Here is a 26300-nt window from a genome sequence, read left to right as displayed (position 1 = left end):
GGAATGCTTTCAGGAAAGACATTTAGGATGAAAATATCTAGAATCATAAATGAGATCATATGGTATTTGTCTTTCTCTGGCTTATTTTGTTTAGCATAATGACCTCAAGGTCCTTTTATGTTTTCATACATGGGAGGATATCTTCCTTTTATATGGCTGAATAATATTCCATTGTACATATATACCACATCTCTTTTAGCTGTTCATCCATCAAGGGACACTTAAGTTGTTTCTGTTTCTTGGCTTTTGTAGTGGACACTTTTTAATGAGTGGATAGTGCTGGGGTGAGGTCATGAGATAGGTAGGTGGTGGTGAATTATTTATGTTTTAATTAACAAAGCAAAGTTTTTACAGATATTAATTACAGGGATTGCTTTCCTTACTTCTTGGATTTGAATATTCCCAGCCTTCTCTTTTGAATTACTGGCTTTTATGGAGCTTGGTTGGAGGCTGTCAGCCTCGAAGCTGTGTATGTAACAAGCACTTACTGTCTTCGGAGCGCTAATCATCCTTGGATTAGGTAGCCAGATGTTGCTGATCCTGATTTCTGAGGTTCTGCAAAACCTTGCATTTTTATTAACATCCTGTAATTAAGACCCCAATCTTGACAGTCTGTGACCTGTTTGGGGAAAGTGTGATGCTAAACAATGATGCTGCAGTTTGAGTTTTTGCAATGCAAACACTTCATGTTCACTCATGCTGTATGTTTTTTGCCTTATTGTTTCTCATCAGCTGGGTTTCTGAATGCATCTAGGGACACTGCTTCCATCTAGCAAGGAATCTAATTAGCTGCCTCTATTTTGAAGCAATTCTGTTACCTATTAGAGTTGGCTCCCATCGAGCCAGCTCTGATATCAGCAGGGTATTTTTTTTTTTAATTCTTAAGACAAAGTCATAAGAAAAGCTTCATGATCTAATCAGAACAGTTCTTCATATGTCCTTAAAGGGAATAAGCATGCCTGCTGCTATTATGTCACAGAACTCGGCTTTCGCTCCTTCTCACAGATGATCTGTTTCTGTCTGTGACAGGGATGGGAGTACAGGACTATGGATGTATGTCCTACCGCTTATTTCTGTGACCCTGGACAGAAGCAGAAAATCATCTCATTCCCATTTTCCTTATAACATTCTAGCAGGTCTTTGTTAGGAGAGTGCCATTTGGCTTCTTCCAGATGTCTTACTGAGAGCCAGATACAATGGCTTATTGGTTGGCTTTTCAAAGGCTTCTATCAGAGACTGCAGCTGCAGCTCTAGTGGGCTTCATCTCAGGAACAAAGGGGTACTAGGAGAAGGCTTATACTTTAGAACACAACTTAAGTTTTCTCAAGATCACCAGAAGAGAATGTAGGCTGGGTGTGGCCAGTTCTTCCCAAATGCGAAACAGTAAACAGAATTTTGTGGCTGTGCTTACCTTCCCCTTTCTTTGCATTCTCCCTTCTTGTAATCCCTTCCCCTTCCTACTTGGAGGTGCCAGTTCTCTTTTGTGTTTTATCCCCACTCTAGTTGATTTTTGACTGGCAAATGGATATTATACCGGCCATTTACATTAGGACAAAAATGTATTTTTTCACCTTCTAGGAGTATTTGCTTATATAATCTTGACTAACCGTGAACTAAAGGATTCATCCCAGGTAAATCCTACCTAGAGACTGCTAGGTCTACATTATAGGTGGGGACTTTGAGAGCCATCAGGCTGACCTACATTATAGGTGGGGACTTTGAGAGCCATCAGGCTGACAGTGAATGAGTCCTTTTAACTATCAAGTAGAGAACACCAGATTCAGACTCTTTTAACCCACGATGCAGCAACTAGGACAAAATCTAGGGTAACCATCATTTTAGACATGGACTCATGGTGAACCTCTTTCTTCAGGTGTAATGGACCCTTATTTGGTTCTACAGCAGCTGCGCTGTAATGGTGTCTTAGAAGGGATCACGATATGCCGTGAAGGTTTTCCACACCGACTGCTGTATGCTGATTTTAAGCAAAGGTAAACATACATCCTGGGATTCAAGAAGCCTGGAGCATTTCTTTTTCCCCCTTCTCTTTCTGAGTGCTTAGGCATGCATTGTTTGTTTGGTGGATATCCTCCAGACTACAGATCGATGTGTTTTGGTGGTGGTGAGATATATGATGACAGAGTTCCATTATTATTTCCCCTTAAATCCAACATCCATGTAGCTGTAATATCCTTAAATCTCTATTACTGGATAATAGACCCACATATAGAAGAAATATATAGAGAAGAACGATACAGAGGCTGAATTGAATCTCTGAAATGTTGTTGGTACTTAATCGTAGCTGCCATCCAAGCGGGCTGTTTCTTTCCTAGCAGAGCCTGTGAAAGGCAGAAAGCCAGCAGGGTATGCGGCAGGAGGCAAGAGAGGTATTTTTGCTTTCTATTTCCTGAATTCTCAAAGTGTCAATTATAAGTCATCAAGCTAATTTGAGCAAAGTATAGTAGAGTAGAAAGAGTACCTGTGTCAGTATTAAGAAGCATATTTCTAGCTCTCCACCAACTCACCATTACTACGAGGAAATCCTGGGAAAGTTCTTTAATGTCTCTGCTTCTCAGTGTCCTTATCTGTACTTAGAGACACTTAAGCCTGTCTCTTTGTCTTTCCTCTGATCCCTACTCCACTCTCCCGCTCCTTCCTCTTGAGCATAAAATCAAGTGAGGTGGTCTTGACAGCACTATGAAAAGTATAAACTATTATACCAAAGGAAAGAATTATTGCTTGTATCCTCATTATTATTGCCAAGAGTTTTGTGAAAATTGAACATATTGATAGGAGAGGTGGAAGTTTATATATATATAGACACACTTCCCTTTGCCTTACTTGTCCAAATTATTCTTTATATGCACCCCTGACCTCAGGATTTATTCTTTACTTAAATTAGGTACTACATTCTGAACCCAAGGGTGTTTCCAAAGAGCAAATTTGCAAGCAACAGAAAAGCAGCTGAAGAATTACTTGACTCCTTAGAGATAGACCATACCCAGTACCGCTTTGGAATCACTAAGGTAACCAGAGAACCACAAAGAATGCATTTGGAAAAGAGTGGGAGGAAAATCTGTATATCTGAAAATACCCATGAAAATGCAATTATAAGGCTTTTACAGCTCTTGTGACCACAAATAATACAAATAGAACTCTGTTGAGAGTGAAAACTTTGGCTATGTTGAGAGAGAAAATTTGAAAGTCAATGCTTTTTGAAACTTAGCCTTGATTACATTGTTTTGCTCTATCATTTTTATATATTTATTTTTAATTGGAGGATAATTGCTTTACAATATTGTGTTGGTTTCTGCCATATATCAACATGAATTGGCCATAGGTATATGCATGAGATGGTTAGGTAGTATCACTCAATGGACATGAATTTGAGCAAACTCTGGGAGATAGTGAAGGACAGAGAAGCCTGGTGTGCTACAAGTCCATGGGGTTGCAAAGAGTCAGACACGACTTAGTGACTGAACACACACATATATATGTCCCCTCCTTCTTGAACCTCTCTCCCACCTCCTACCCCATCGCACCCCTCTAGGTTGTCTCAGGGCACAGGATTTGAACTTCCTGCATCATACAGCAAGTTTCCCTTGGCTATCTAATTTTACCTATGGTAAAGTATATGTTTAAGTGCTACTCTCTCAATTCAGCCCACCCTCTCCTGCCCTGACTGCATCCACAAATCTGTTCTCTCTGCATCTCCTTTGCTGCCCTGCTGTAGGTTCATCAGTTCTATCTTTCTAGATTCCATATATATGCGTTAATATACTATATTTGTCTATCTCTTTCTGACTTAACTTCACCCTGTATAATAGGCTCTAAGTTCATACACCTCATTAGAACTGAGTCAAATACATTCCTTTTTATGTCTGAGTAATATTCCCTTGTGTACAACTTCTTTATTAATCTCTCTGTCAATGGACATCTAGGTTGCTTCCATGTTCTAGCTATTGTAAATAGTGCTGCGATGAACATTGGGATACATGTGTCTTCTTCAATTATGGTTTTCTCAGGGAATATGACCAGTAGTGGGATTGCTGGGCTATATGATAATTTCATTTCTAGTTTTTTAAGGACTTTCCATTCTGTTCTCCATAGTGGCTGTATCAATTTTCATTCCCACCCCAAAAGAGGGCTCCCTTTTCTCCATACCCTTTCCAGCACATATTGTTGGTAGATTTTTTAATGATGGCCTTGATTATATTTAGTAATACATCTTTATAATTACTTATCTAAGCAAGTTTGTGCCAAGATATAAAATAATTAATCAACTTTAGGGTGATAAAAAATGTTTATATACATCAGAGCTAGACAAAATTGAATCAACTTACTGGAGATAACTGCCTGTCTGCATGTGAACAGATTCATCCATAAGTATGCTCTCAGGAAATTAATTCTGAAAGACTGCCTGAGTAACTAAAAACAGTAAAATCAACCCTACTATCCAAAACGTTAGTCCAAAGCTAATTTCCTTAAATTTGATTCACTAAATTCTGCTTCATCTTGGAGATTTTGGCAGATCCACATATTTTGGGAAACCGCTAACACATTTGGTTTTCACCTGACAGTGTCAGGGTGTTTCTAATGACATCCATGTGTTAAGTTGCTTTAGTTATGTTTGACTCTTGTGACCCCGTGGACTGTAGCCTGCCAGCCTCCTCTGTCCATGGAGTTCTCCAGGCAAGAATACTGGAATGGGTTGCTATTTCCTTCTGGGGATCTTTCTGACCTAGGGATCAAACCCGAGTCTCCTGTGTCTCCTGCATTGCAGGCAGATTCTTTACTGCTGAGCCACTGGGAAAGCCATAAAAGGGCCAGGTTATTTAAAGGAGAATTGGAGGATGTATGATAAAGAGCTTACAGAAAAAGAAATCTGTTGGACATGCTTATAAAATGTTACTCAACTCCTACATTTTGAGTACCTGTTTCTGCTGATTTTTACTCCTGGTACCTTGCTTCCTTGTATGTTTAGTTATTTTTGTTGTGTACTGCTTACCTAGGCTAGGACTATTATGAGTTGAGGGGCTTCCCAGGTAGCACTAGTGGTAAAGAATCCACCTGCCAATGCAGAAAACTTGAGTTTGGTCCCTGGGTTGGGAAGATCCCTTGGAGAAGAGCACGGCTACCCACTCCAATATTTTTGCCTAGAGAATCCTATGGACAGAGAAGCCTGGTGGTCCATAGGGTCACAAAGAATCCAACATGACTGAAGTGACTCAGCACACAACATAAATTGAGAGCCTCCTGAAGCACAAAATCTGAGGCAGCACTCACTTGTGGTGTAAGTACTGACTTGTACAACCCTGAAAGTGAGTGCTGCCTTAACATTTGTGCTTTAAGTACCTCACTCACCTCATCCTGACCCTTACTAATGATTCTTAAAAAAAAAAAATTATGTGTATTTTTTTTTATCGTCTAAGATGAAGGTGACTTTCTCTAGAGCAGTTGTCAGCAAACTATGGCCTAAGGGCCATATCAATGGCCTATTTTTTATATGGCCCCCTTGCTAAAAATGATTTGGCATTTTTAAAGAGGAAGAAAAATGAAAAAAGAGGAGGAGGCACAGGTAGAGGAGGTGGGGAGAAGGGAGGGAGTGGATGTGGGAGTAGAGGTTCTACAGAGACTGAGTATGGCCTGCAAAGCCTAAAAATTTTCACTATCTGGCACTTTACAGATAAAGTGTGCAGACCCCTGCCTGGGCCTAGCTTCAAATTAAAACCAAGTTCCTTAAACAACCTAGACATAGCTAATAGATTGGGAGGAGGACAGTCTAAGTTCTTAAGGAACTAATACAACCACAGGATTAAATGAAGTTTTTTGCTTTGGCAAGCTTTAGGTTTATAAAACCAAACTTTCTAGAATGTACATTTTACACATTATGAAAAATTAACAAGAAATAGAACTGATCATCAAATACATTAGTTGCTCATATGGCCATTCAATAGACATTTACTGAATGCCCACTAGGACTGGAACTGACATCTGACATTTCTTTTAGGTGCTTTTAAAAGATGGCTCTCTGAGCAAACTGGAAGCCATGAGAGATGAGAGATTATCAAAAGTCTTCACATTGTTCCAAGCCAGAGTACGGGGAAAACTGATGCAAATCAAATTCCAAAGGATTCTGGAAGAGAGGTATGATATCCCACCCTGCACACCCACTGCTAGAGCAACAGTGTGCCTCAGTCTAGGCAACTTCTCACTGCCTTATAATGAGTCAGGGTAGAGAGCTCTGCCACCTTTGCTTAGTCTGGGACTTAATGTGAAATTTTTAAAATTATGGAACACCAAACAGAGCACAAACGGCTTTTATTACCCTAACTAAGAATAAGCATAATTCAGATATTTCTTGCATCGCTTCCAGTCTTCCCTTTGGAGGGATTCTTTATAGTTGGCAAAGTCTGGCTCTCTGAGAGTGGTGTGACTCATAATTCAAAACAGAAGCAGACCTAGAAGGGCTGGCAGGCATCTCACAGCCAACTCTGTGGGGAAATTTGCTGTAAAGCAGGTATGTTTTCTGACCACTTTACAGCGTCCCCTGGGTCAGAAACTGATTCTTGGTGACATGTAACCATAACTCTCTTACTTCAATTCAGGCAGGTTCACTAGGGACATTTATCACCACCTCTGGACACTGAGTGTAGGTTTTGTTAATCCTTTAATATAATTATGGAAAAGCAAGCTCCAAACAAAGGGATTTTGAGCAAGGGGTTCTGTGGTTGTCATATTTACTTTTTGCTGTAGATAGGTCCACAGGTCTTGGTATGATTTGCTTACTTGACAGTTGTTAATTCCTTCTGTTTCCCCAAAGAAGAGAGAAACCATTACATTATCAGAGATATCAGAGAGACGTCTCCTAAGAGTTTTCCATGACTCCCATATAGTATCCAACATGGTATGGGAGTTTATGAGAGTTCAGGGATCAGGAGATATGACTTCTGTTACAGGTTTTGTAAACTTGTATGAGACTCTTAATTTTCTCAGTTCACCTCCTTCACCTCTAAAATGAGGTATTTACTATCCATCCTATCTAAATGACTTTAGACATTTAACAAATGACTTTAAAAGAATTATTATGAAATATTTCAAACACAAAAAATAGAGAAAATACTATAATGTGTACTCATGGAGCTGTCATAAAAGTATATCCATTCCTAACGTTTTCTCTGCAACTCCTCACAACTTAAAAATAAATAAATTAATAGACAAAGTAGAAGCCTTTCATGTATTTCTTCCTTGATCCAGGTCCTATTCCTAGCTCCCCAGATCCTGAATTTGTGTTTGTCACTCTGTTTCATTCAAGTTTCACATATAAAACAGAAAAAAACCACAGTTATCAAGACGGTATGGTACTGGCACAAAGACAGAAATATTGATCAATGGAACAAAATAGAAAGCCCAGAGATAAATCCACGCACATATGGACACCTTATCTTTGACAAAGGAGACAAGAATATACAATGGATTAAAGACAATCTCTTTAACAAGTGGTGCTGGGAAAACTGGTCAACCAGTTGTAAAAGAATGAAACTAGAACACTTTCTAACACCATACACAAAAATAAACTCAAAATGGATTAAAGATCTCAACATAAGACCAGAAACTATAAAAATCTTAGAGGAGAACATAGGCAAAACACTCTCCGACATACATCACAGCAGGATCCTCTATGACCCACCTCCCAGAATATTGGAAATAAAAGCAAAAATAAACAAGTGGGACCTAATTAAACTTAAAAGCTTCTGCACAACAAAGGAAACTATTAGCAAGGTGAAAAGGCAGCCTTCAGAATGGGAGAAAATAATAGCAAATGAAGCAACTGACAAAGAACTAATCTCAAAAATATACAAGCAACTCCTACAGCTCAACTCCAGAAAAATAAATGACCCAATCAAAAAATGGGCCAAAGAACTAAACAGACATTTCTCTAAAGAAGACATACAGATGGCTAACAAACACATGAAAAGATGCTCAACATCACTCATTATCAGAGAAATGCAAATCAAAACCACTATGAAGTACCATTTCACGCCAGTCAGAATGGCTGCGATCCAAAAGTCTACAAGCAATAAATGCTGGAGAGGGTGTGGAGAAAAGGGAATTCTCTTACACTGTCGGTGGGAATGCAAACTAGTACAGCCACTATGGAGAACAGTGTGGAGATTCCTTAAAAAACTGGAAATAGAACTGCCTTATAATCCAGCAATCCCACTGCTGGGCATACACACTGAGGAAACCAGAAGGGAAAGAGACACGTGCACCCCGATGTTCATCGCAGCACTGTTTATAATAGCCAGGACATGGAAGCAACCTAGATGTCCATCAGCAGATGAATGGATAAGAAAGCAGTGGTACATATACACAATGGAGTATTACTCAGCCATTAAAAAGAATACATTTGAATCAGTTCTAATGAGATGGATGAAACTGGAACCTATTATACAGAGTGAAGTAAGCCAGAAAGAAAAACACCAATACAGTATACTAACACATATATATGGAATTTAGAAAGATGGTAACAATAACCCTGTGTACGAGACAGCAAAAGAGACACTGATGTATAGATCAGTCTTATGGACTCTGTGGGAGAGGGAGAGGGTGGGGAGATTTGGGAGAATGGCATTGAAATATGTATAATATCATGTATGAAACGAGTCACCAGTCCAGGTTCGATGCACAATACTGGATGCTTGGGGCTGGTGCACTGGGACGACCCAGAGGGAGGGTATGGGGAGGGAGGAGGGAGGAGGGTTCAGGATGGGGAACACAGGTATACCTGTGGCGGATTCATTTCGATATTTGGCAAAACTAATACAATACTGTAAAGTTTAAAAATAAAATAAAATTTAAAAAAAATAGAAAAAAAATAAAACAGAAAAAGATGTAACATTTTTCTGTAGTTACTCACAATATATTCTGAAAAATAAATAAACAGACACAGTTGAAGTCCCTTGTGTATTTCTCCCTTGATCCAAGTTCTACAGAGATATGCAGATATCCTTAAAAGTTTACATGATTCTGCAAGTTTTTAGTCTCCATGGAAACATTGTGTGTCTGTTATCTTAAAATTTGTTCTGTACACGCAGTACTAGTTTTGAAATTAGTTGATATTGATAAATCTACGGCTAGATTATTGATCTTAATTGTTGGACAATATTCTGTTGCATGAATATACTACAATTTATTTATCCACTTGCCAGCTCAATTAAACTTATTTATAATTTTTTATATACAAACAATTCTGCAGTGATATTTTTATAAATGTCTCCCCTTGCACATAATCAAGAGTTTCTTGAGCATGGTGGTGGTGGTGGTGGTTTAGTCGCTAAGTTGCCTCCGACTCTTGCGACCCCATGGATGGTAACCCACTAGGCTCCTCTGTCCATGAGATTCTCCAGGCAAGGATACTGGAGTGGGTTGCCATTCCTTCTACAGGGGATCTTCCCAACCAAGGAATCTAACCCGGATCCCCTGCATTGCAGGCAGATTCTTCCCCTTATAAGGGAAGCCTTTCTTGAGGGTAGTGTGACTCAAAGTGCTGGTGCAATGGCTGATAATATGTAGGTAGCAGCTGGCCAAGGCTCACACTTTGAGTGGCATTTCTCTAGGTATGAATTATAATATTAGGTTTTAGGCTATACACAGCTCCAGCTTTATGAGATGTCGCCAAAATGCTTTTCATTTTACTCTTTACCAGAAGTTTATGGAAGTCCCATGACTCTATATCCTCATCAACTTGTGGCATTTCAATTTCAAAGACTTGCCAAACTGGGTCATATTTCTGACTTTGGGGGAAGATATAATTTTCCTCTTAATATTTTCCATAGATTTTTTTTGTAGATATGAAATGTTATATAGAGGACATTTGTGCCATCTTATTTTGTTAATCACGTTTACCAAGAAATGATTAAATTCCTTTTTTGCATCTATGAAATAATGACATGGTTGGGCTTCCCAGGAGGCACTAGTGGTAAAGAACCAGCTTGCCAGTGCAGGAGACACCAGAGACAGGGGTTTGATCCTTGAGTCAGGAAGATCCCCTGGAAGATGGAATGGCAATCCCCCTCCAGTATTCATACCTGGAGAATCCCAAAGAGAGAGGAGCCTGGTGGACTGCAGTCCATGGGGTCGCAAAGAGTCAGACACGACTGAGCAACTAACACTTTCACTTTCACTCTTTCTCCAGTAACTCATAAATGTGTTAAGTTAAATTAATAGATTAAAAAGTATTAAACCCACTTTGTTTATGAAATATGATCTTTTTCATACATTGTGGTGTTGGTTATAATATTATAGTATTTCTGCATCAATGTTCATGAATAAGTTTGGCCTGTAATTGTTTCCCCTGCTTTTATCTGACTTTTAATTGAAGTTAGCTTAATCTCGTAAAAGAGTTAGGCAGTGTTTCCTCTTTTCAAAACATGAAATGATTTATTTTGATTATTTATTTTTGAGTTTTTGGTAAAATTTGCCTATAAAACCATCCAGATCTGGTATTTCTTTCATGATAGATTTTTCAGATTTGATTTAATTTATTTAATAGTTATAGGCCTATTGAGATTTTGTTCTTAGATCAATTTCTTTAGAAAAAGAAATTTTACATATTTAAAAAATCTTCCAATTTGCTAGATTATAATTTTTAATCTCCATCATATCTACAATTATGTTTCTAAAACATAATCATAGATTATTATATTCTTAGGATTCTTAGGTATTAATATGCCTAATACTATTTATGCTCTTTCTATTTTCTTGATTATTCATGTGGCAAATTTTAGCAAAAACTCAAAAATAAATAATCAAAATAAATCATTTCATGTTTTAAAAAGAGGAAACACTGCCTAACTCTTTTATGAGATTAAGCTAACTTCAATTAAAAGTCAGATAAAAGCAGGGGAAACAATTACAGGCCAAACTTATTCATGAACATTGATGCAGAAATACTATAATATTATAACCAACACCACAATGTATGAAAAAGACCATATTTCATAAACAAAGTGGGTTTAACACCTTTTAATCTATTAATTTAACTTAACACATTTATGAGTTAATGGAGAAAGAGTGAAAGTGAAAGTGTTAGTTGTTCAGTCGTGTCTAACTCTTTGCGACCCCATGGACTGCAGTCCACCAGGCTCCTCTCTCCTTGGGATTCTCCAGGCATGAATGCTGGAGGGGATTGCCATTCCATCCTCCAGGGGATGTTTATTTAATTAGATTATTTAAATTTAAGTGAAAGTCTCTCAGTCATGTCCAACTCTTTGTGACCCTATGGATTATACAGTCCATGGAATTCTCCAGACCAGAATACTGGAGTGGGTAGCCTTTCCCTTCTCCAGAGGATCTTCCCAACCCAGGGAATGAACCAAGGTCTCCCAGATTGCAGGCAGGTTTTTTACCAGCTAAGCCACAAGGGAAGAAAATTAAAATTTTCCTTTAGTTAAAATTTAAATACTTTAAAGCATTTAAATTATTTATGAAAAGACTTAAAATTTTTTGTTTGTTTGTTTGTTTTCTAGTTCATTAGTTTCTGATCTCAGCTTTATATTATCCTTCCTTCCACTTGCTTGGATTTATTTTAATTCACAATTTTTTTTTTCAGTGTGTTTAATCAGCTGCTTAATTCTTCCATTGAGTATTTTATTTCAATGACTATACTTTTCAGTGCTAGATATTTTATGTGGTCTTCTTTCAAATCTGTCTGCCTTTTTTTTTTTTTTCCATAGTGGCTCATTCCTTTCTTATTTTGTTTTGTTTTTTTCAATTCTTTCATGTCTTTAAGAACTTTTAGTAATTACTCTATGGTCTCCATTAGATGGTTCCATTTTCTGAAATTCTTGGAGATTTAATTAAATTCTTTATTGTGGGTGCCCACATCAATAACCTCAGATATGCAGATGACACCACCCTTATGGCAGAAAGTGAAGAAGAACTAAAGAGCCTCTTGATGAAGGTGAAAGAGGAGAGTGAAAAACTTGGCTTAAAGCTGAACATTCAGAAAACTAAGATCATGGCATCCAGTCCCATCACTTCATGGCAAATAGATGGAGAAACAGTGGAAACAGTGTCAGACTTTATTTTTTGGGCTCCAAAATCACTGCAGATGGTGATTGCAGCCATGAGATTAAAAGATGCTTACTCCTTGGAAGGAAAGTTATGACTAACCTAGACAGCATATTGAAAAGCAGAGACATTACTTTGTCAACAAAGGTCCATCTAGTCAAGGCTATGGTTTTTCCAATGGTCGTGCATGGATGTGAGAGTTAGACTATAAAGAAAGCTGAGTGCTGAAGAATTGATGCTTTTAAACTGTGGTGTTGGAGAAGACTCTTGAGAGTCCCTTGGACTGCAAGGAGATCCAACCAGTCCATTCTAAAGGAGATCAGTCTTGAATATTCATTGGAAGGTCTGATGCTGAAGCTGAAACTCCAATACTTTGGCCACCTGATGCAAAGAGCTGACTCATTTGAAAGACCCTGATGCTGGGAAAGATTGAAGGCAAGAGGAGAAGGGGACGACCGAGGATGAGATGGTTGGATGGCATCACCGACTTGATGGACATGTTTGGGTGGACTCCGGGAGTTGGTGATGGACAGGGAGGCCTGGCGTACTGAGGTTCATGGGGTCGCCAAGAGTCGGACACGACTGAGCAACTGAACTGAACACTCACTTATGGTTGAATTTTTTTCTATATGTGTTTTGTAATTTTGAATTGTAAGCTAATCTTCAAGGGGACTTTAAGAAAATCTCTAGTGCTTGATTTTAGAGTATTTTCTTCAGTGCACTTTTGCATCTTCCCCCCAAGGACCCAAAGGGTATTTATTACCAGTGTAAAAAATGATTATGTTAATTTCTTTTATATTTCTGTGCTAATCAGATAGTATAATTTAAACTTCAAATACTCGAGTGGTGCTGGCTCATAGTTTTCAAAAAAAATTCCTAGTGTAAAAAAATTTTTTTTCACCCTGAGCCCAGACCAAATCAGATGTACTTCTCTTTGACTTCTCTCTGTGCCAGTGGGTGAATTTTTAAATCCTCCTTTTCATTAAGTGAAATTCTTTGAAAATCTCAGCCTGTCTCTTTATCCACAAGGATATAAAAATACAAACTCTACAATACCAAGCCTGGCTTCCTCCTTCCGTGAGGATGGTCAGGCTGCACAAGCATTCACTTTTTGCTCCTTTTTTTTAAGCTCCCTTTATACTTCTTACCCTCTTTAAGGGTCACCTCTCATTATCGAATGTTTGTAGTAGAAGCATTTTCAGGACACCTAGTCCACAACATTGTTAGCCCCAAAATTCCCTCAAAGAGTTTTTGCTAGAATCAAATGAGAGCTTAGATGTAGAAGTGCTTTGAACGCTAATGAGAGTTTATGACTCCTAAAAAGATGGTGCTTATTAAGAATCTTAATTTGAAAAATAACTCTCGTATAGTCTAGGTTAACTTGCTTTTCTTTTTTTCCCCCAAACCCTCGATTTAGGGATGCACTTCTTTTGATCCAGTGGAACATAAGAGCTTTCATAGCTGTGAAGAGCTGGCCTTGGATGAGGCTCTTCTTTGAGATCAAGCCTCTTGTTAGATCTGCTGGAATGGGAAAGGAGGGAGCTGGACTGAAGGAAGAGTGTATGCAGCTGCAAAAAGCCTTGGAGAAGTCAGAATCTCAGAGGGAGGAGCTGAAATCAAAGCAAGTCTCCCTCCTCCAGGAAAAGAATGATCTGCTTCTTCAGCTGCAGGCTGTGAGTGGCCCCGCCATTTCTTCTTCAAATCAAGTTTCTAATTAGATTCCCTTGTTTGGCAGGCAGTGTTGACTTGAAAAAATAGAGACACGTGCTTTTTGAGTACTATAGGATTTCATCCAACACAGACAATGGAAACACTTAAGGAGACACCCTGTTTTATAGTGAAGTGATTTCATTGGGAAGATGCCTTTGAAAAGGGGATGGATTTTATTAGATAGATTTTAAACTGTGTAAACATATAAATCTATCTTGGGAGCCAGGAAGCTCTTGATCTTAATTTAAATTCTGTAGGTAGCAGGAAACCCATTAGTAAATCAAAAGGTAGGATTTTAGTAGGTCCTGAGAAAAGCTTTACTGAGATCTTCAGGATTATTGCAGTATGCCCCTAACTGGTTTTCCTGATTTTGATCTCCCTATTTGCCCTTCCCCAGTCCAAATCAACATTATAATCAGTTGAGTTCTTAAAACAGCAGTATTCAACCTTGACTTTGCCTCAAACTCATTTGTGAAACACTAGCAATTAAAAGAAAGATGCCTAGACTTGAATCTCAGATATTTGGGTTAAACAGGCCCTGTGTGGGTCCAAATCATCTGTATGGGGGATTCTGATATCCAGTCAGGATTAAGAACCTCTGCCTTGAACAAATATCATGTTGCTTCCCTGATGAACAAACTTCAGATCAAAGAATATCTGAACTCGGCCTTGGCATCTGAGCCTCCTTCCCCAATCTGATGCTGAAGTGCCATTCAGTTCAGTTCATTTCAGTCGCTCAGTCGTGTCCAACTCTTTGCAACCCCATGGACTGCAGAACACCAGGCTTCCCTGTCGATCACTAACTCCTGGACCCTACTCAAACTCATGTTGATGGAGTCAGTGATGTCATCTAACCATCTCATCCTCTGTCATCCCTGTCTCCTGCTGCCTTCACTTCTTCCCAGCATCAGGGTCTTTTCAAATGAGTGAGCTCTTCGCATCACATGGCCAAAGTATTGGAGTTTCAGCTTCAGCATCAGTCGTTCCAATGAACATTCAGGACTGATTTCTTTAGGATTGACTGGTTGGATCTCCTTGCAGTCCAAGGGCCTCTCAAGAGACTTCTCCAACACCACAGTTCAAAAGCATCAATTCTTCAGAGCTCAGCTTTTCTTTATAGTCCAACTCTCACATCCATACATGACTACTGGGAAAACCATAGCTTTGACAAGATGCACCTTTGTTGGTAAAGTGATGTCTCTGCTTTTTAATATGCTGCCTAGGTTTGTCATAGCTTTTCTTCCAAGGAGAAGCATCTTTTAATTTCATGGCTACAGTCACCATCAGCAGTGATTTTGGAGCCCCCAAAAATAAAGTCTGTCACTGTTTCCACTGTTTCCCCATCTATTTGCCAGGAAGTGATGGGACCAGATGCCATGATCTTAGCTTTATGAATGTAGAGCTTTAAGCCAACTTTTTCACTTTCCTCTTTCACTTTCATCAAGAAGCTCTTTAGATCTTCTTTGCTTTCTGCCATAAGGATGGTGTCATCTACATATCTGAGGTTATTGATATTTCTCCTGGCAATCTTGATTCCAGCTTGTGCTTCATCCAGCCAGGCATTTCACATGATATACTCTGCATGTAAGTTAAATAAGCACGGTGACAATATACAGCCTTGACATACTCCTTCCCTGATTTGGAACTAGTCTGTTGTTCCATGTCCTATTCTAACTGTTGCTTCCTGACCTGCATACAAATTTCTCAGGAGGCAGGTCAGGTGGTCTGGTATTCCCATCTCTTTAAGAATTTTCCAGTTTGTTGTGATCCACACAGTCAAAGGCTTTGGTATAGTCAATAATTCAAAAATAGATGTTTTTCTGGAACTCTTTTGCTTTTTTGATGATTCAGTGAATGTTGGCAATTTGATCTCTGGTTCCTTTTCTAAATCCAGCTTGACTATCTGGAAGTTCACGGTGCACATACTATAAAAGCCTGGCTTGAAGAATTTTGAGCATTACTTTGCTAGCATGTGAGATGAGTACAATTGTATGGTAGTTTGAGCATTCTTTGGCATTGCCTTTCCTTGGGATTGGAATGAAAACTGACCTTTTCCAGTCCTGTGGCCACTGCTGAGTTTTCCAAATTTGCTGGCATATTGAGTGCAGCACTTTCACAGCATCATCTTTCAGGATTTGAAATAGCTCAACTGGAATGCCATTACCTCCACTAGCTTTGTTCGTAGTGATGCTTCCTAAGGCCCATTTGACTTCACATTCCAGGATGTCTGTCTCTAGGTGAGTGATCACACCATTGTGGTTATCTGGGTCGTGAAGCTCTTTTTTGTACAGTTCTTCTGTGTATTCTTGCCACCTCTTCTTAATATCTTCTACTTCTGTTAGGTCCATACCATTTCTGTCCTTTATCGAGCCCATCTTTGCATGAAATGTTCCCTTGGTATCTCTGATTTTCTTGAAGAGATCTCTGTCTTTCTATTGTTTTCCTCTATTTCTTTGCATTGATCCCTGAGGAAGGCTCTCTTATCTCTGCCTTGTATTCTCTGGAACTCTGCATTCAGATGGGTGTATCTTTCCTTTTCTCCTTTGCCTTGCCCTTCTCCTCATTTCACAGCTATTTGTAAGGCCTCATCAGACAATAATTTTGCCCTTTTGCATTTGTTTTTCTTGGGGATGGTCTTGATTACTGTCTCCTATACAGTGTCACAAACCTCCATCCATAGTTCTTCAGGCACTGTGTCTATCAGATATAATCCTTTGAATCTATTTGTCACTTCCACTGTATAGTCGTAAGGGATTTGATTTAGGTCATACCCGAATGGTCTAATGGTTTTCCCTACTGTCTTCTATTTAAGTCTGAATTTAAGTCTGAGACAGAACTGTGTTGAGTGTCTCCTGAGGAGGTCTGGGTCAGCAGTGGCCTGCTGCAGGGGCAGGGGCTCTGGGTGCAGTAGACCTGGGTATGGCATAAGCCCTCTTGGAGGAGGTCACCATTAACCCACCATAGAGCCACCAGAACTTACACAGAACTGGGGAAACAGACTCTTGGAGGGCACAAGCAGAACCTTGTGTGCACCAGGACCCAGGAGAAAGGAGCAGTGACCCCACAAGAGACTGACTCAGTCTTGCCCGTGAGTGTCCAGGAGTCTCTGGCAGAGGCATGGGTCAGCGGTAGCCTGCTGCAGGGTTGGGGGCACTGAGTGTAGCAGTACATGCATGGGACCTTTCGAAGGAGGTGGACATTATCTTCATTACCTCCACCATAGTTTGCCTCAGGTCAAATAATAGGGAGGGAACACAGCCCCACCCCTCAACAGAAAATTGGATTAAAGATTTACTGAGCATGCCCCAATAAAGTAAAGTAATGCTCAAAATTCTCCAAGTCAGGCTTCAACAGTATGTGAATCCTGAAATTCCAGATGTTCAAGGTGGATTTAGAAAAGGCAGAGGAGCCAGAGATCAAATTGCCAACATCCATTGGATCATCAAAAAAGCAAGAGAGTTACAGAAAAACACCTACTTCTGCTTTATTGACTATGCCAAAGCCTTTGACTATGTGGATCACAACAAACTGTGGAAAATTCTGAAAGAGATGGGAATACCAGACCACTTGACCTGCCTCCTGAGAAATCTGTGTGCAGGTCAGGAAGCAACAGTTAGAACTGGACATGGAACAACACACTGGTTACAAATAGGGAAAGGAGTACATCAACGCTGTATATCGTCACCCTGTTTATTTAACTTATATGCAGAGTACATCATGAGAAACACTGGGCTGGAGGAAGTACAAGCTGGAATCAAGATGGCTGGGAGAAATATCAATAACCTCAGATATGCAGATGACACCACCTTTATGGCAGAAAGCAAAGACGAACTAAAGAGCCTCTTGATGAAAGTGAAAGAGGAGAGTGAAAAAGTTGGCTTAAAGCTCAACATTCAGAAAACAAAGATCATGGTATCTGGTCCTATCACTTCATGGCAAATAGATGGGGAAACAGTGGAAACAGTGACAGACTTTATTTTTGGGGGCTCTAAGATCACTGCAGATGGTGGCTGCAGCCAAGAAATTAAAAGACCCTTTCTCCTTGGAAGAAAGTTGTGACCCACCTAGACAGCATATTAAAAAGCAGAAACATTACTTTGCCAACAAAAGTCCGTCAAGTCAAAGCTATGGTTTTTCCAGTAGTCATGTATGGATGTGAGAGTTGGAGTATTAAGAAAGCTGATTGCCAAAGAATTGATGCTTTTGAACTGTGGTGTTGGAGAAGACTCTTAAGAGGCCCTTGGACTGCAAGGAGATCTAACCAGTCCACCCTAAAGGAGATCAGTCCTGAGTATTCATTGGAAGGACTGATGCTGAAGCTGAAACTCCAATACTTTGGCCACCTGATGTGAAGAACTGACTCATTTGAAAAGACCCTGATGCTGGCAAAGATTGAAAGCAGGAGGAGAAGGGGACGACAGAGGGTGAGATGGTTAAATGGCATCACCAACTCAATGGACATGAGTTTGAGTAAACTCCAGGCGTTGGCGATGGACAGGGAAGCCTGGTGTGCTGCAGTCCATGGGATCACAAAGAGTTGGACAACAAAGGTTCGTCTAGTCAAGGCTATGGTTTTTCCTGTGGTCATGTATGGATGTGAGAGTTGGACTGTGAAGAAAGCTGAGCGCCGAAGAATTGATGCTTTTGAACTGTGGTGTTGGAGAAGTCTCTTGAGAGGCCCTTGGACTGCAAGGAGATCCAACCAGTCCATTCTGAAGGAGATCAGCCCTGGGATTTCTTTGGAAGGAATGATGCTAAAGCTGAAACTCCAGTACTTTGGCCACCTCCTGCAAAGAGTTGACTCCTTGGAAAAGACCCTCATGCTGGGAGGGATTGTGGGCAGGAGGAGAAGGGGATGACAGAGGATGAGATGGCTGGATGGCATCACTGACTCAATGGACGTGAGTCTGAGTGAACTCTAGGAGTTGGTGATGGACAGGGAGGCCTGGCGTGCTGTGATTCATGGGGTCGCAAAGAGTCGAACACGACTGAGTGACTCAACTGAACTGAGCCTGGCTCCGCCTATCAGAATAAAGCCCAATTTCCCCCTCAGTCAGTCTCTCCCATCAGGGAGCTTCCATAAGTTTCTTATCCTTCTCCATCAGAGGCAGACAGACTGAAAGCCACAATCACAGAAAACTAACCAATCTGATCACATGGACCAGCTTTGTCTAACTCAGTGGAACTATGAGCCATGCCGTGTAGGGCCACCCAAGATGGATGGGTCATGGTGCAGAGTTCTGACAAAATGTGATCCGCTGGACAAGGGGATGGCAAACCACTTCAGCATTCTTGCCTTGAGAACCCCATAAACAGTATGAAAAGGCAAAAAGAGGACACTGAAAGATGAACTCCCCAGGTTGGTAGGTGCCTAATATGTTACTGGAGATCAGTGGAGAAATAACTCCAGAAAGAATGAAGAGACGACGCCAAAGCAAAACCTGCATCTAGTTGTCGATGTGACTGGTGATGGAAGTAAAGTCTGATAGTGTAAAGAGCAATATTGCATAGGAATCTGGAATGTTAGGTCCATGAATCAAGGCAAATTGCAAGTGGTCAAACATTTTAGAGATCAGCGAACTAAAATGGACTGGAATGGGTGAATTTGACTCAGATGACCATTGTATCTACTACTGTGGGCAAGAATCCCTTAGAAGAAATGGAGTAGCCACCATAGTCAACAGAAGAGTCTGAAATGCAATACTTGCAGTCTCATAAATGACAGAATGATCTCTGTTTCCAAGGCAAACCATTCAATATCACAGTAATCCAAGTTTATGCCTTGACCAGTAATGCTGATTAAGCTGAAGATGAACGGTTCTATGAAGACCTACAAGACCTTCTAGAACTAACACCCGAAAAAGGTGTCCTCTTCATTATAGGGGACCAGAATGGAAAAGTAGGAAGTCAAGAAATACCTAGAGTCACAGGCAAATTTGGCCTTGGAGTACAGAATGAGGTGTGGCAAAGGCTAACAGAGTTTTGCCAGGAGAACACACTGGTCATAGCAAACACCCTCTGCCCACAACACAAGAGAAGACTCTACACATGGACATCACCAGATGGTCAGTACTGAAGTCAGATTGATTATATTCTTTGTAGCCAAAGATGGAAAAGCTCTATACAGTCAGCAAAAATAAGACCAGAAGCTGACTGTGGCTCAGATCATGAACTCCTTGTTGCCAAATTCAGACTTAAATTGAAATGCCATTACTCATTCCATTTTATTAATATTCCTCTTCTCTAGCTACCCAGACCACTGTTATCCCCAAACATTCCAAAGGCAGGTATGAAATTATATCCATCTTTATTGTATTCTCTACCCCACTTAGAACAGTACTAAGTTGAAAAAAAAATACTGGGTTCAAATACAACTATATAAATAGAAGTTTTTCTTGCTGTTTGGACTTATTGAAAACAGAGAAAATTTAGTAATTTTAGACTAACCCAGGTTATTCTTTTCTTTTGGGGCTGTGCTACCCATTGATGTTTCAATAGGCCATGTTTTATATGAGAATTTACACTCAGACTCACACTTCTGATACATATTTATCATAACAGTGGTTCTAGAACTTTAGTGTTTATCAGCCTCATCTAGGATTCTTGTTAGAACTACAAATTCCTGGGCCCCACTCAAACCTACATTAAGATCCATACTGTGAGAATCACAGCTTGTAATGTCATATTTTGTCTGGCTTATGAGAAAGGCAGGTTTGAATAAGAGAAATACAGTTTTGAGTAAGAGTAAGGTAAGTTTGAATAGAAGAAAGGCAGGTTTGAATATGACCTGGCCTCCTAGTTTTCATCATTCTTCCTCTCAGCAAAGAGAGTGGCCAGTACTACTTGGGCTGATGTAGGGATAGAAAAGGACCCGACTTTTGAAGCAAGCAGAGGGTAAAAGTCTGGGATATATGATCAAAGAGCATAGGAAATACATTAAGCCAATTCCAGGGCAAATCCAGGAAGGCTGAGATGGATTCAAATTGTAATTAATTTAAAAAGCTGAATTGACTATGAAATATTTTATTATTGTTGATTTTTAAGAAACACAGCTCAATACAGTACAAATCAAGGAAACAAGGATTCTTTTAAAATCATTCACTAACTCAAAACTGAGTGAACCCATTTCAATTAGCACTGCAAGTACATGAGAAAATTACTACAGGGGAAAGGATGTCCCTGCTGTTAAACTGTTACACCACTGCTTGTCTGGCTTTAGACACGCTGTCATGTTTAATGAGGGATCGATGATGGTCGATTGGATTGTCCTCTTCATCTGGTGATGGTGACAGGTCCTATACACATGCTGAATGGAAGAGAGCAAACAGCTGTTCTGCTTGTCAACTGGGGTGAACTGAGATCAAATGTCCCCCTTGTTGCTCAAGCACTGGAACTTCTCTGATTTGCATGAATTCTTTTGCTTCCATATTTTTATTTTTACTTAGCCCTTCTCTTGGTCTTCAGTGATGTTGGAGATTCACTATACTATACATCTCCCATCTGTGCCTCGTTGAGCCCCACTTGTTGGACAGATAGGATGAGAGATAGCCAGAAAACAGTAGCCTGGATTTTTGTTTTTTTCTGCTCTTGGTCTAAGTAGATGCAACAATTTATGCCAAGTAACTAGTTAGGTAATAGGTTACCAAAATTGCAGAGGATGGATGAGGTCTAGAGATGGAAGATAGAGATATGAGTGAAGTTATGTCTCAACAAGACCTACAGTAATTAAGAACTTGCTCACAGAGAACAGGTTTCATTTAGCCTCTAAATGGAGACAAATGAGAGGAGTTCAAAGTTACAAAAGGTGCTTTTGTAGCAAAAGGACTCAGCCCCTTCCTTTTTGACTTAGTCCATAACACCTAAACGGTGGGCCTCTCAGCAAGGGTTGAAAGCGGTATGTTTGAAAAGATAAAAGGAAGGAGGATTTTGTACTCTTTGTGTATAACTTGTGAAATTTACTGCTGGCAGAACCATTGAGAAAAAGATTTTAGTTGGAAATAATAGTGAAACCTAGTTAGTAATGTGCAAGGAACTTCATGAATTCTAAATTCAACCTGTGAATAATATACAGCCCAGCTCTATTTATTAGAAGATGTTTATATACTAAACAAGTGCATCAGGACCCTTATAATAATATGATAAATATTCTATTGTCTGAGGGGACAGACCTTTCCTCAAAGACTGTATTCTGAGCAGGTACCGCCCTCAAACTATAATGCCCACAGGGATGCTTCCAGTAGCTGTGATTTAATCAGCACACTGCTGATTTTTGGAGGCATGTTAGCTCCTTTAGGCCACTAGGATTCTATTAAGTGCTTTAGAAGAGGTAATCTAATCTACTGAATGGCCTGAAAGATTGAAAGCACCTCCAAACACAACCAACTCCTCCACTTGTCAACAATAGGATTGGGGAACTGGGAATATTATTTCAACTGCTTAGGAAAGATAGGTGAAAGTGCTGGACAGAGGGCAGGCAATTATCTCTTTGCTATGTGTTAAGCAGCATTTCTCCTGGCTGATAAATTACTTCCAGCTGTTGGCAACAATTTTCTCCTCATCATGGCAGGAGCGAGAGACCCTGGCAAATGTTGAAGAGCAGTGCGAGCTGCTGATTAAATCCAAGATCCAGCTGGAGGCCAGCGTCAAGGCGCTGTCTGCGCGGGTGGAGGAAGAAGAGGAGATAAATTCCAAGCTGACTGCCAGGGGGCAGAAACTTGAAGATGAATGTTCTGAGTTGAAGAAAGAAATCGATGACCTGGAAACACTATTGGCGAAGTCACAGAAGGAGAAGCATGCTACAGAGCTCAAGGTACTTTTTCTATGATGTCAGGAAAGTCTAGATGCCTGAATTCCACACTCCCAATCGGGCTCTGGAACCAGGCTTGCTTTGTTCAAATTAATGAACATAGTGGTCTGCAATTTTATGGGCCTGGAAGTCAGAACTGGCGTCGAATGAGGACCTAATTCAAATTTCCAGCTTGAATTTATGGAACCCTACTTAATCTCCCAAATGAAACATTTTCATTTGTTCTGATCTTATTGCATCTGAAATCTGATAGAAAGAGTAAAACAGTTTTACTGGGCCTCTAAGAATTATTTTTTGGAAGGAGAGGGAGCAGGATGCAGCTTACTTAAAGGTGGTTTGGTATGCATCTTAGTCCCCACCTCGGTTGTTGATTTGGTGTTGACCTTCAGATGTCATTTTAATTCCAGCTAAAACTTTTTTTGTTTTCTTTGAGGTTTTTAACTTGTGTATCTGTATATAGACTGAAGTTAGCTAAGGAATCTGTATCAAACATTTGATTGAAAAAAGCCTCCAGAATAATACCGTAATTTTGGCAGATGATTAAATAGCAACTCTTGTACATCGGTCCCTTTCATAAAAAGCCAATGGGCCTGATATAAATGGCTTCCATTTTTGCCTATTTTATCCGCTAGACCTCTTCTCTAACTGCCACTTTCTTAGGATCTTGAGGCACAACAAGATTAATGTGTGCCCTGAATACTCAAAAGAAAGCTAAATTACCTTTAGTGTGGTGTTCTTGTTATACAACAACATGACACTGAAAACTGGCCGTCTGTGGACCCATGCTGATAATATTTGATTAACCAGAACACCCCATTCCCTGACTATGAGAGATAACAGATCATTCGTGTTTGTGTGTAAAAGAAAATGTGAATTTAGAGTTTTAAAACGTCCAACAGAAATTTGGCTACATGTGATTCCTTACGATGGTGGATATGTCATGAGATTTTGGGTCCTAGAAAAGAGAGGAGATGGCCCTTTGTGTTTATGCCCCTGCTTCCAGGAGCGGTTCTCACGGTGCTGTTGTCTTCTCCCAGCAGGTCAAGAACCTGCTTGAGGAGGTGGAGTCTCTCAATGAGGATGTGAGCAAACTGCATCGAGCAGCCAGGGCTGCACAGGAGACCCACCAGCAGACCCTGGAGGACTTGCGCAACGAGGAGGAGAAAGTCCACACCCTAAGCAAGGCCAAGTTGACGCTGGAGCAGCGAGTGAATGAGGTCAGTAGTGATATGTTTGCCTAGTTAGCTGCCTGTCTACATCTATAGAAACCTTCACTTTTTACTTAGTTAATTTATCTTGACATTTTCATGAAAACTTAGTAGCATGGTTCATTTCCCTCATTATTTAGAAACAGAGGTGAACTGCTACAGTGGAAGAGAGGCCCCAGTATGTGTTCTGTCTGTTGTTAAATGAAACTTTCATAACAACCCTGGGCAGTGGGAGAATACTGAGATTAATCGTGAGGTGGGAGCACTCTACATGACTGACTTCCCCACAGAAGCTGGTGTTTGCCCTGCTAATGTGCTGGTGCTCTATCTGATGCTAGCACTGAAGGATTGCTTAAAGGCCCCATGTCTCCAGCAGTGCACTGAGGTTTGTTATAGAAGAAAGATATGTAAGTCGCAAGCAGTGTTCTACCAATGCTATCGGAATATACTTGTAAGATTCTGGAGATGGTGCTTCTATTCTGCTTCCAAAACCCTGTGAAATAAAGATGTTTCAGACCAGTCTCAGTGGGTAGGTTCATCACTCTCCCTGTCTCTTACCCAGCTGACAAGAGTGTATGCATTCGCTGTTTTATTAGTCCCCAAAGCTTAGCTTTTATAAAATTGCTGGCAAGTGTGGTTTTTTTTGTTTTTTTGTTTTTTTTTGATTATCTGCTTCTTGTTCCTCGTGCCTGTCTATCAATTTTCCTCTGTTACCTATTAGTTGTCTCACTTCTCTTCCTGTTTCCATGGATATATATTTTACAAAGCCTCAATATGGGAATTTGTTGGTGTGTGCACACAACACACACACACTCTCACACATGTATTTTCACACATTTGCTCTCTCCTAGAGTTCATTTATTTTTTGGTTTTGCATACACCTTCCAGAAATTCTCCCTTCTCCCCTATTTGAATTTTATATCTTTCGCTGCTTACAGGAAATAGCTTCTATTGTGGGAAAGTTAATATATCAATGAAAAATAGCCATATTGTAACTATTATTTTGCCTCCTGCTAAACTGACCTCAATATCATTGTTGGCAACACTAATCTGGACAGAACTGTAGTATTTTGGCCTTCTGGTACCTTGCTGGAGGTACCAGAAGATGACATACTGCTATGGACCAGAGACGGTACCAGGGTGGTAAAGGAGAATATGGAAATTATCTTGTGTGAGGTGCGTTTGGAATGGTCAGTGATGCTGAGTTGGGAGACTCAGGACAGCTGCCTAATATTCATGAATGGTCACGTGGAGACAGATTTGCTTGGTGTTGCTCCAGGGAGCAGAGCCTAGATTTGTGGGACGGATTTACAGGGACTATTTTGGCTTCTTACGAAGAAGCCCTCCTGAGTAAATGGACTTATCCACCCATGAAATGAGCTGCCATGTGAAGAAGTGAGCTTCTCATCACTGGAAAGCTATCAAATAGGGTCTCACTGGGCATTTATTATTTGTTTTTTCTGTATTCTAGAGCACGTATTCCTTAATCTCTAAAGATTTCCTTTGTCACTGACTTCTAGATTCTTTTGTAATCCCACTGATGTGTGCAACATTTATTTTAAAATATCTACATAACTGGGCATCGTTTACAGACTATGCTTATATTTTTCTTTCTTTTTCCAGAAGGTAAGTGGTTAAAGAACACATCTGTAAAGTATAAACTTAACCTATATATTGGGCTCAATAACATCTCCTTTTGTCAGCTTGAGGGTGCCCTTGAGCAGGAGAGCAAAGCAAGAATGAACTGTGAGAAGGAAAAGTGCAAAGTGGAGGGCGAGTTAAAGCTGAACCAGGAGAGCATGGACGACCTGGAGAGCAGGCAACTGCAACTAGCAGAAAAGCTGAGGAGGTGAGCCACCTTTCTGTGGACACGCAATTCTGGGAGACCTTATATTGAAGGAGACAGTTCTCTCACGGTGTTTATCCCAGTGACCCTAGGGCCAGATATCTCAAGACCTGCAGGGGAGGTTAAAAAGGATAACAAGCCTAGGAAGTTGAGGGTTTTTTATTTTTTGCTAGACTTTGAGATTACTCTTCTTTTTATAATTATATAATAACCTACAAGAAAGTGATTGAAAAGTCTGACTAGCAGATGTGAATGAAAGGTGTAAGACATAGCAGATGCAAATTATTAGAATTTGAAGTTACAAGTCAAAAAATAAAAGTGGCTCACTTCGTTTACTCATGAGATCAAGGGCTTAAAGTAAAAAAATCAAAAATAAATTCTAATATGAAGTCCATATACCCTCTGATCATTTTTAAAAACAAAACAAAACTTATATGCCAGATGTAACTTCATTAGACATTTATACAACTTTTTTGGTCTAGTAATTTACTTTTTAAGTATTAAACTTTAAAATTGAAAGCATGATCAAAATGAATAGACCTTCAGTTCACGCAGACTCCCAAGGAGTTCAGGGCAAGATGGCCCTATCAGTTGAATTTCATTATTCAGTGAAACAGATTTTCTTACCTTGTCCCTTTTGTCTCCCTCTGTTTAG

At 39.9% G+C, this 26300-nt stretch overlaps 1 protein-coding gene across 1 annotated transcript in view; it reads left to right on the top strand.

The window, feature by feature from the left end:
* Nucleotides 1–26300, top strand: part of MYH15 (myosin heavy chain 15) — a 159670-nt gene that overhangs the window by 65989 nt on the left and 67381 nt on the right. The window contains exons 19-25 of the mRNA XM_027514018.1: nucleotides 1874–1991; nucleotides 2903–3026; nucleotides 6011–6147; nucleotides 13493–13748; nucleotides 22352–22594; nucleotides 23632–23808; nucleotides 25503–25648. Coding sequence (XP_027369819.1) covers nucleotides 1874–1991; nucleotides 2903–3026; nucleotides 6011–6147; nucleotides 13493–13748; nucleotides 22352–22594; nucleotides 23632–23808; nucleotides 25503–25648 — 1201 coding nt within the window. The remainder of the gene's footprint in view (nucleotides 1–1873; nucleotides 1992–2902; nucleotides 3027–6010; nucleotides 6148–13492; nucleotides 13749–22351; nucleotides 22595–23631; nucleotides 23809–25502; nucleotides 25649–26300) is intronic.

Source organism: Bos indicus x Bos taurus, chromosome 1 (genome assembly GCF_003369695.1).
Source record: "Bos indicus x Bos taurus breed Angus x Brahman F1 hybrid chromosome 1, Bos_hybrid_MaternalHap_v2.0, whole genome shotgun sequence".
Taxonomy (NCBI): Eukaryota; Metazoa; Chordata; class Mammalia; order Artiodactyla; family Bovidae; genus Bos; species Bos indicus x Bos taurus.
The sequence above is the reverse complement of the archived record's forward strand: the minus strand, read 5'-3'. Positions and strand labels throughout refer to the sequence as shown.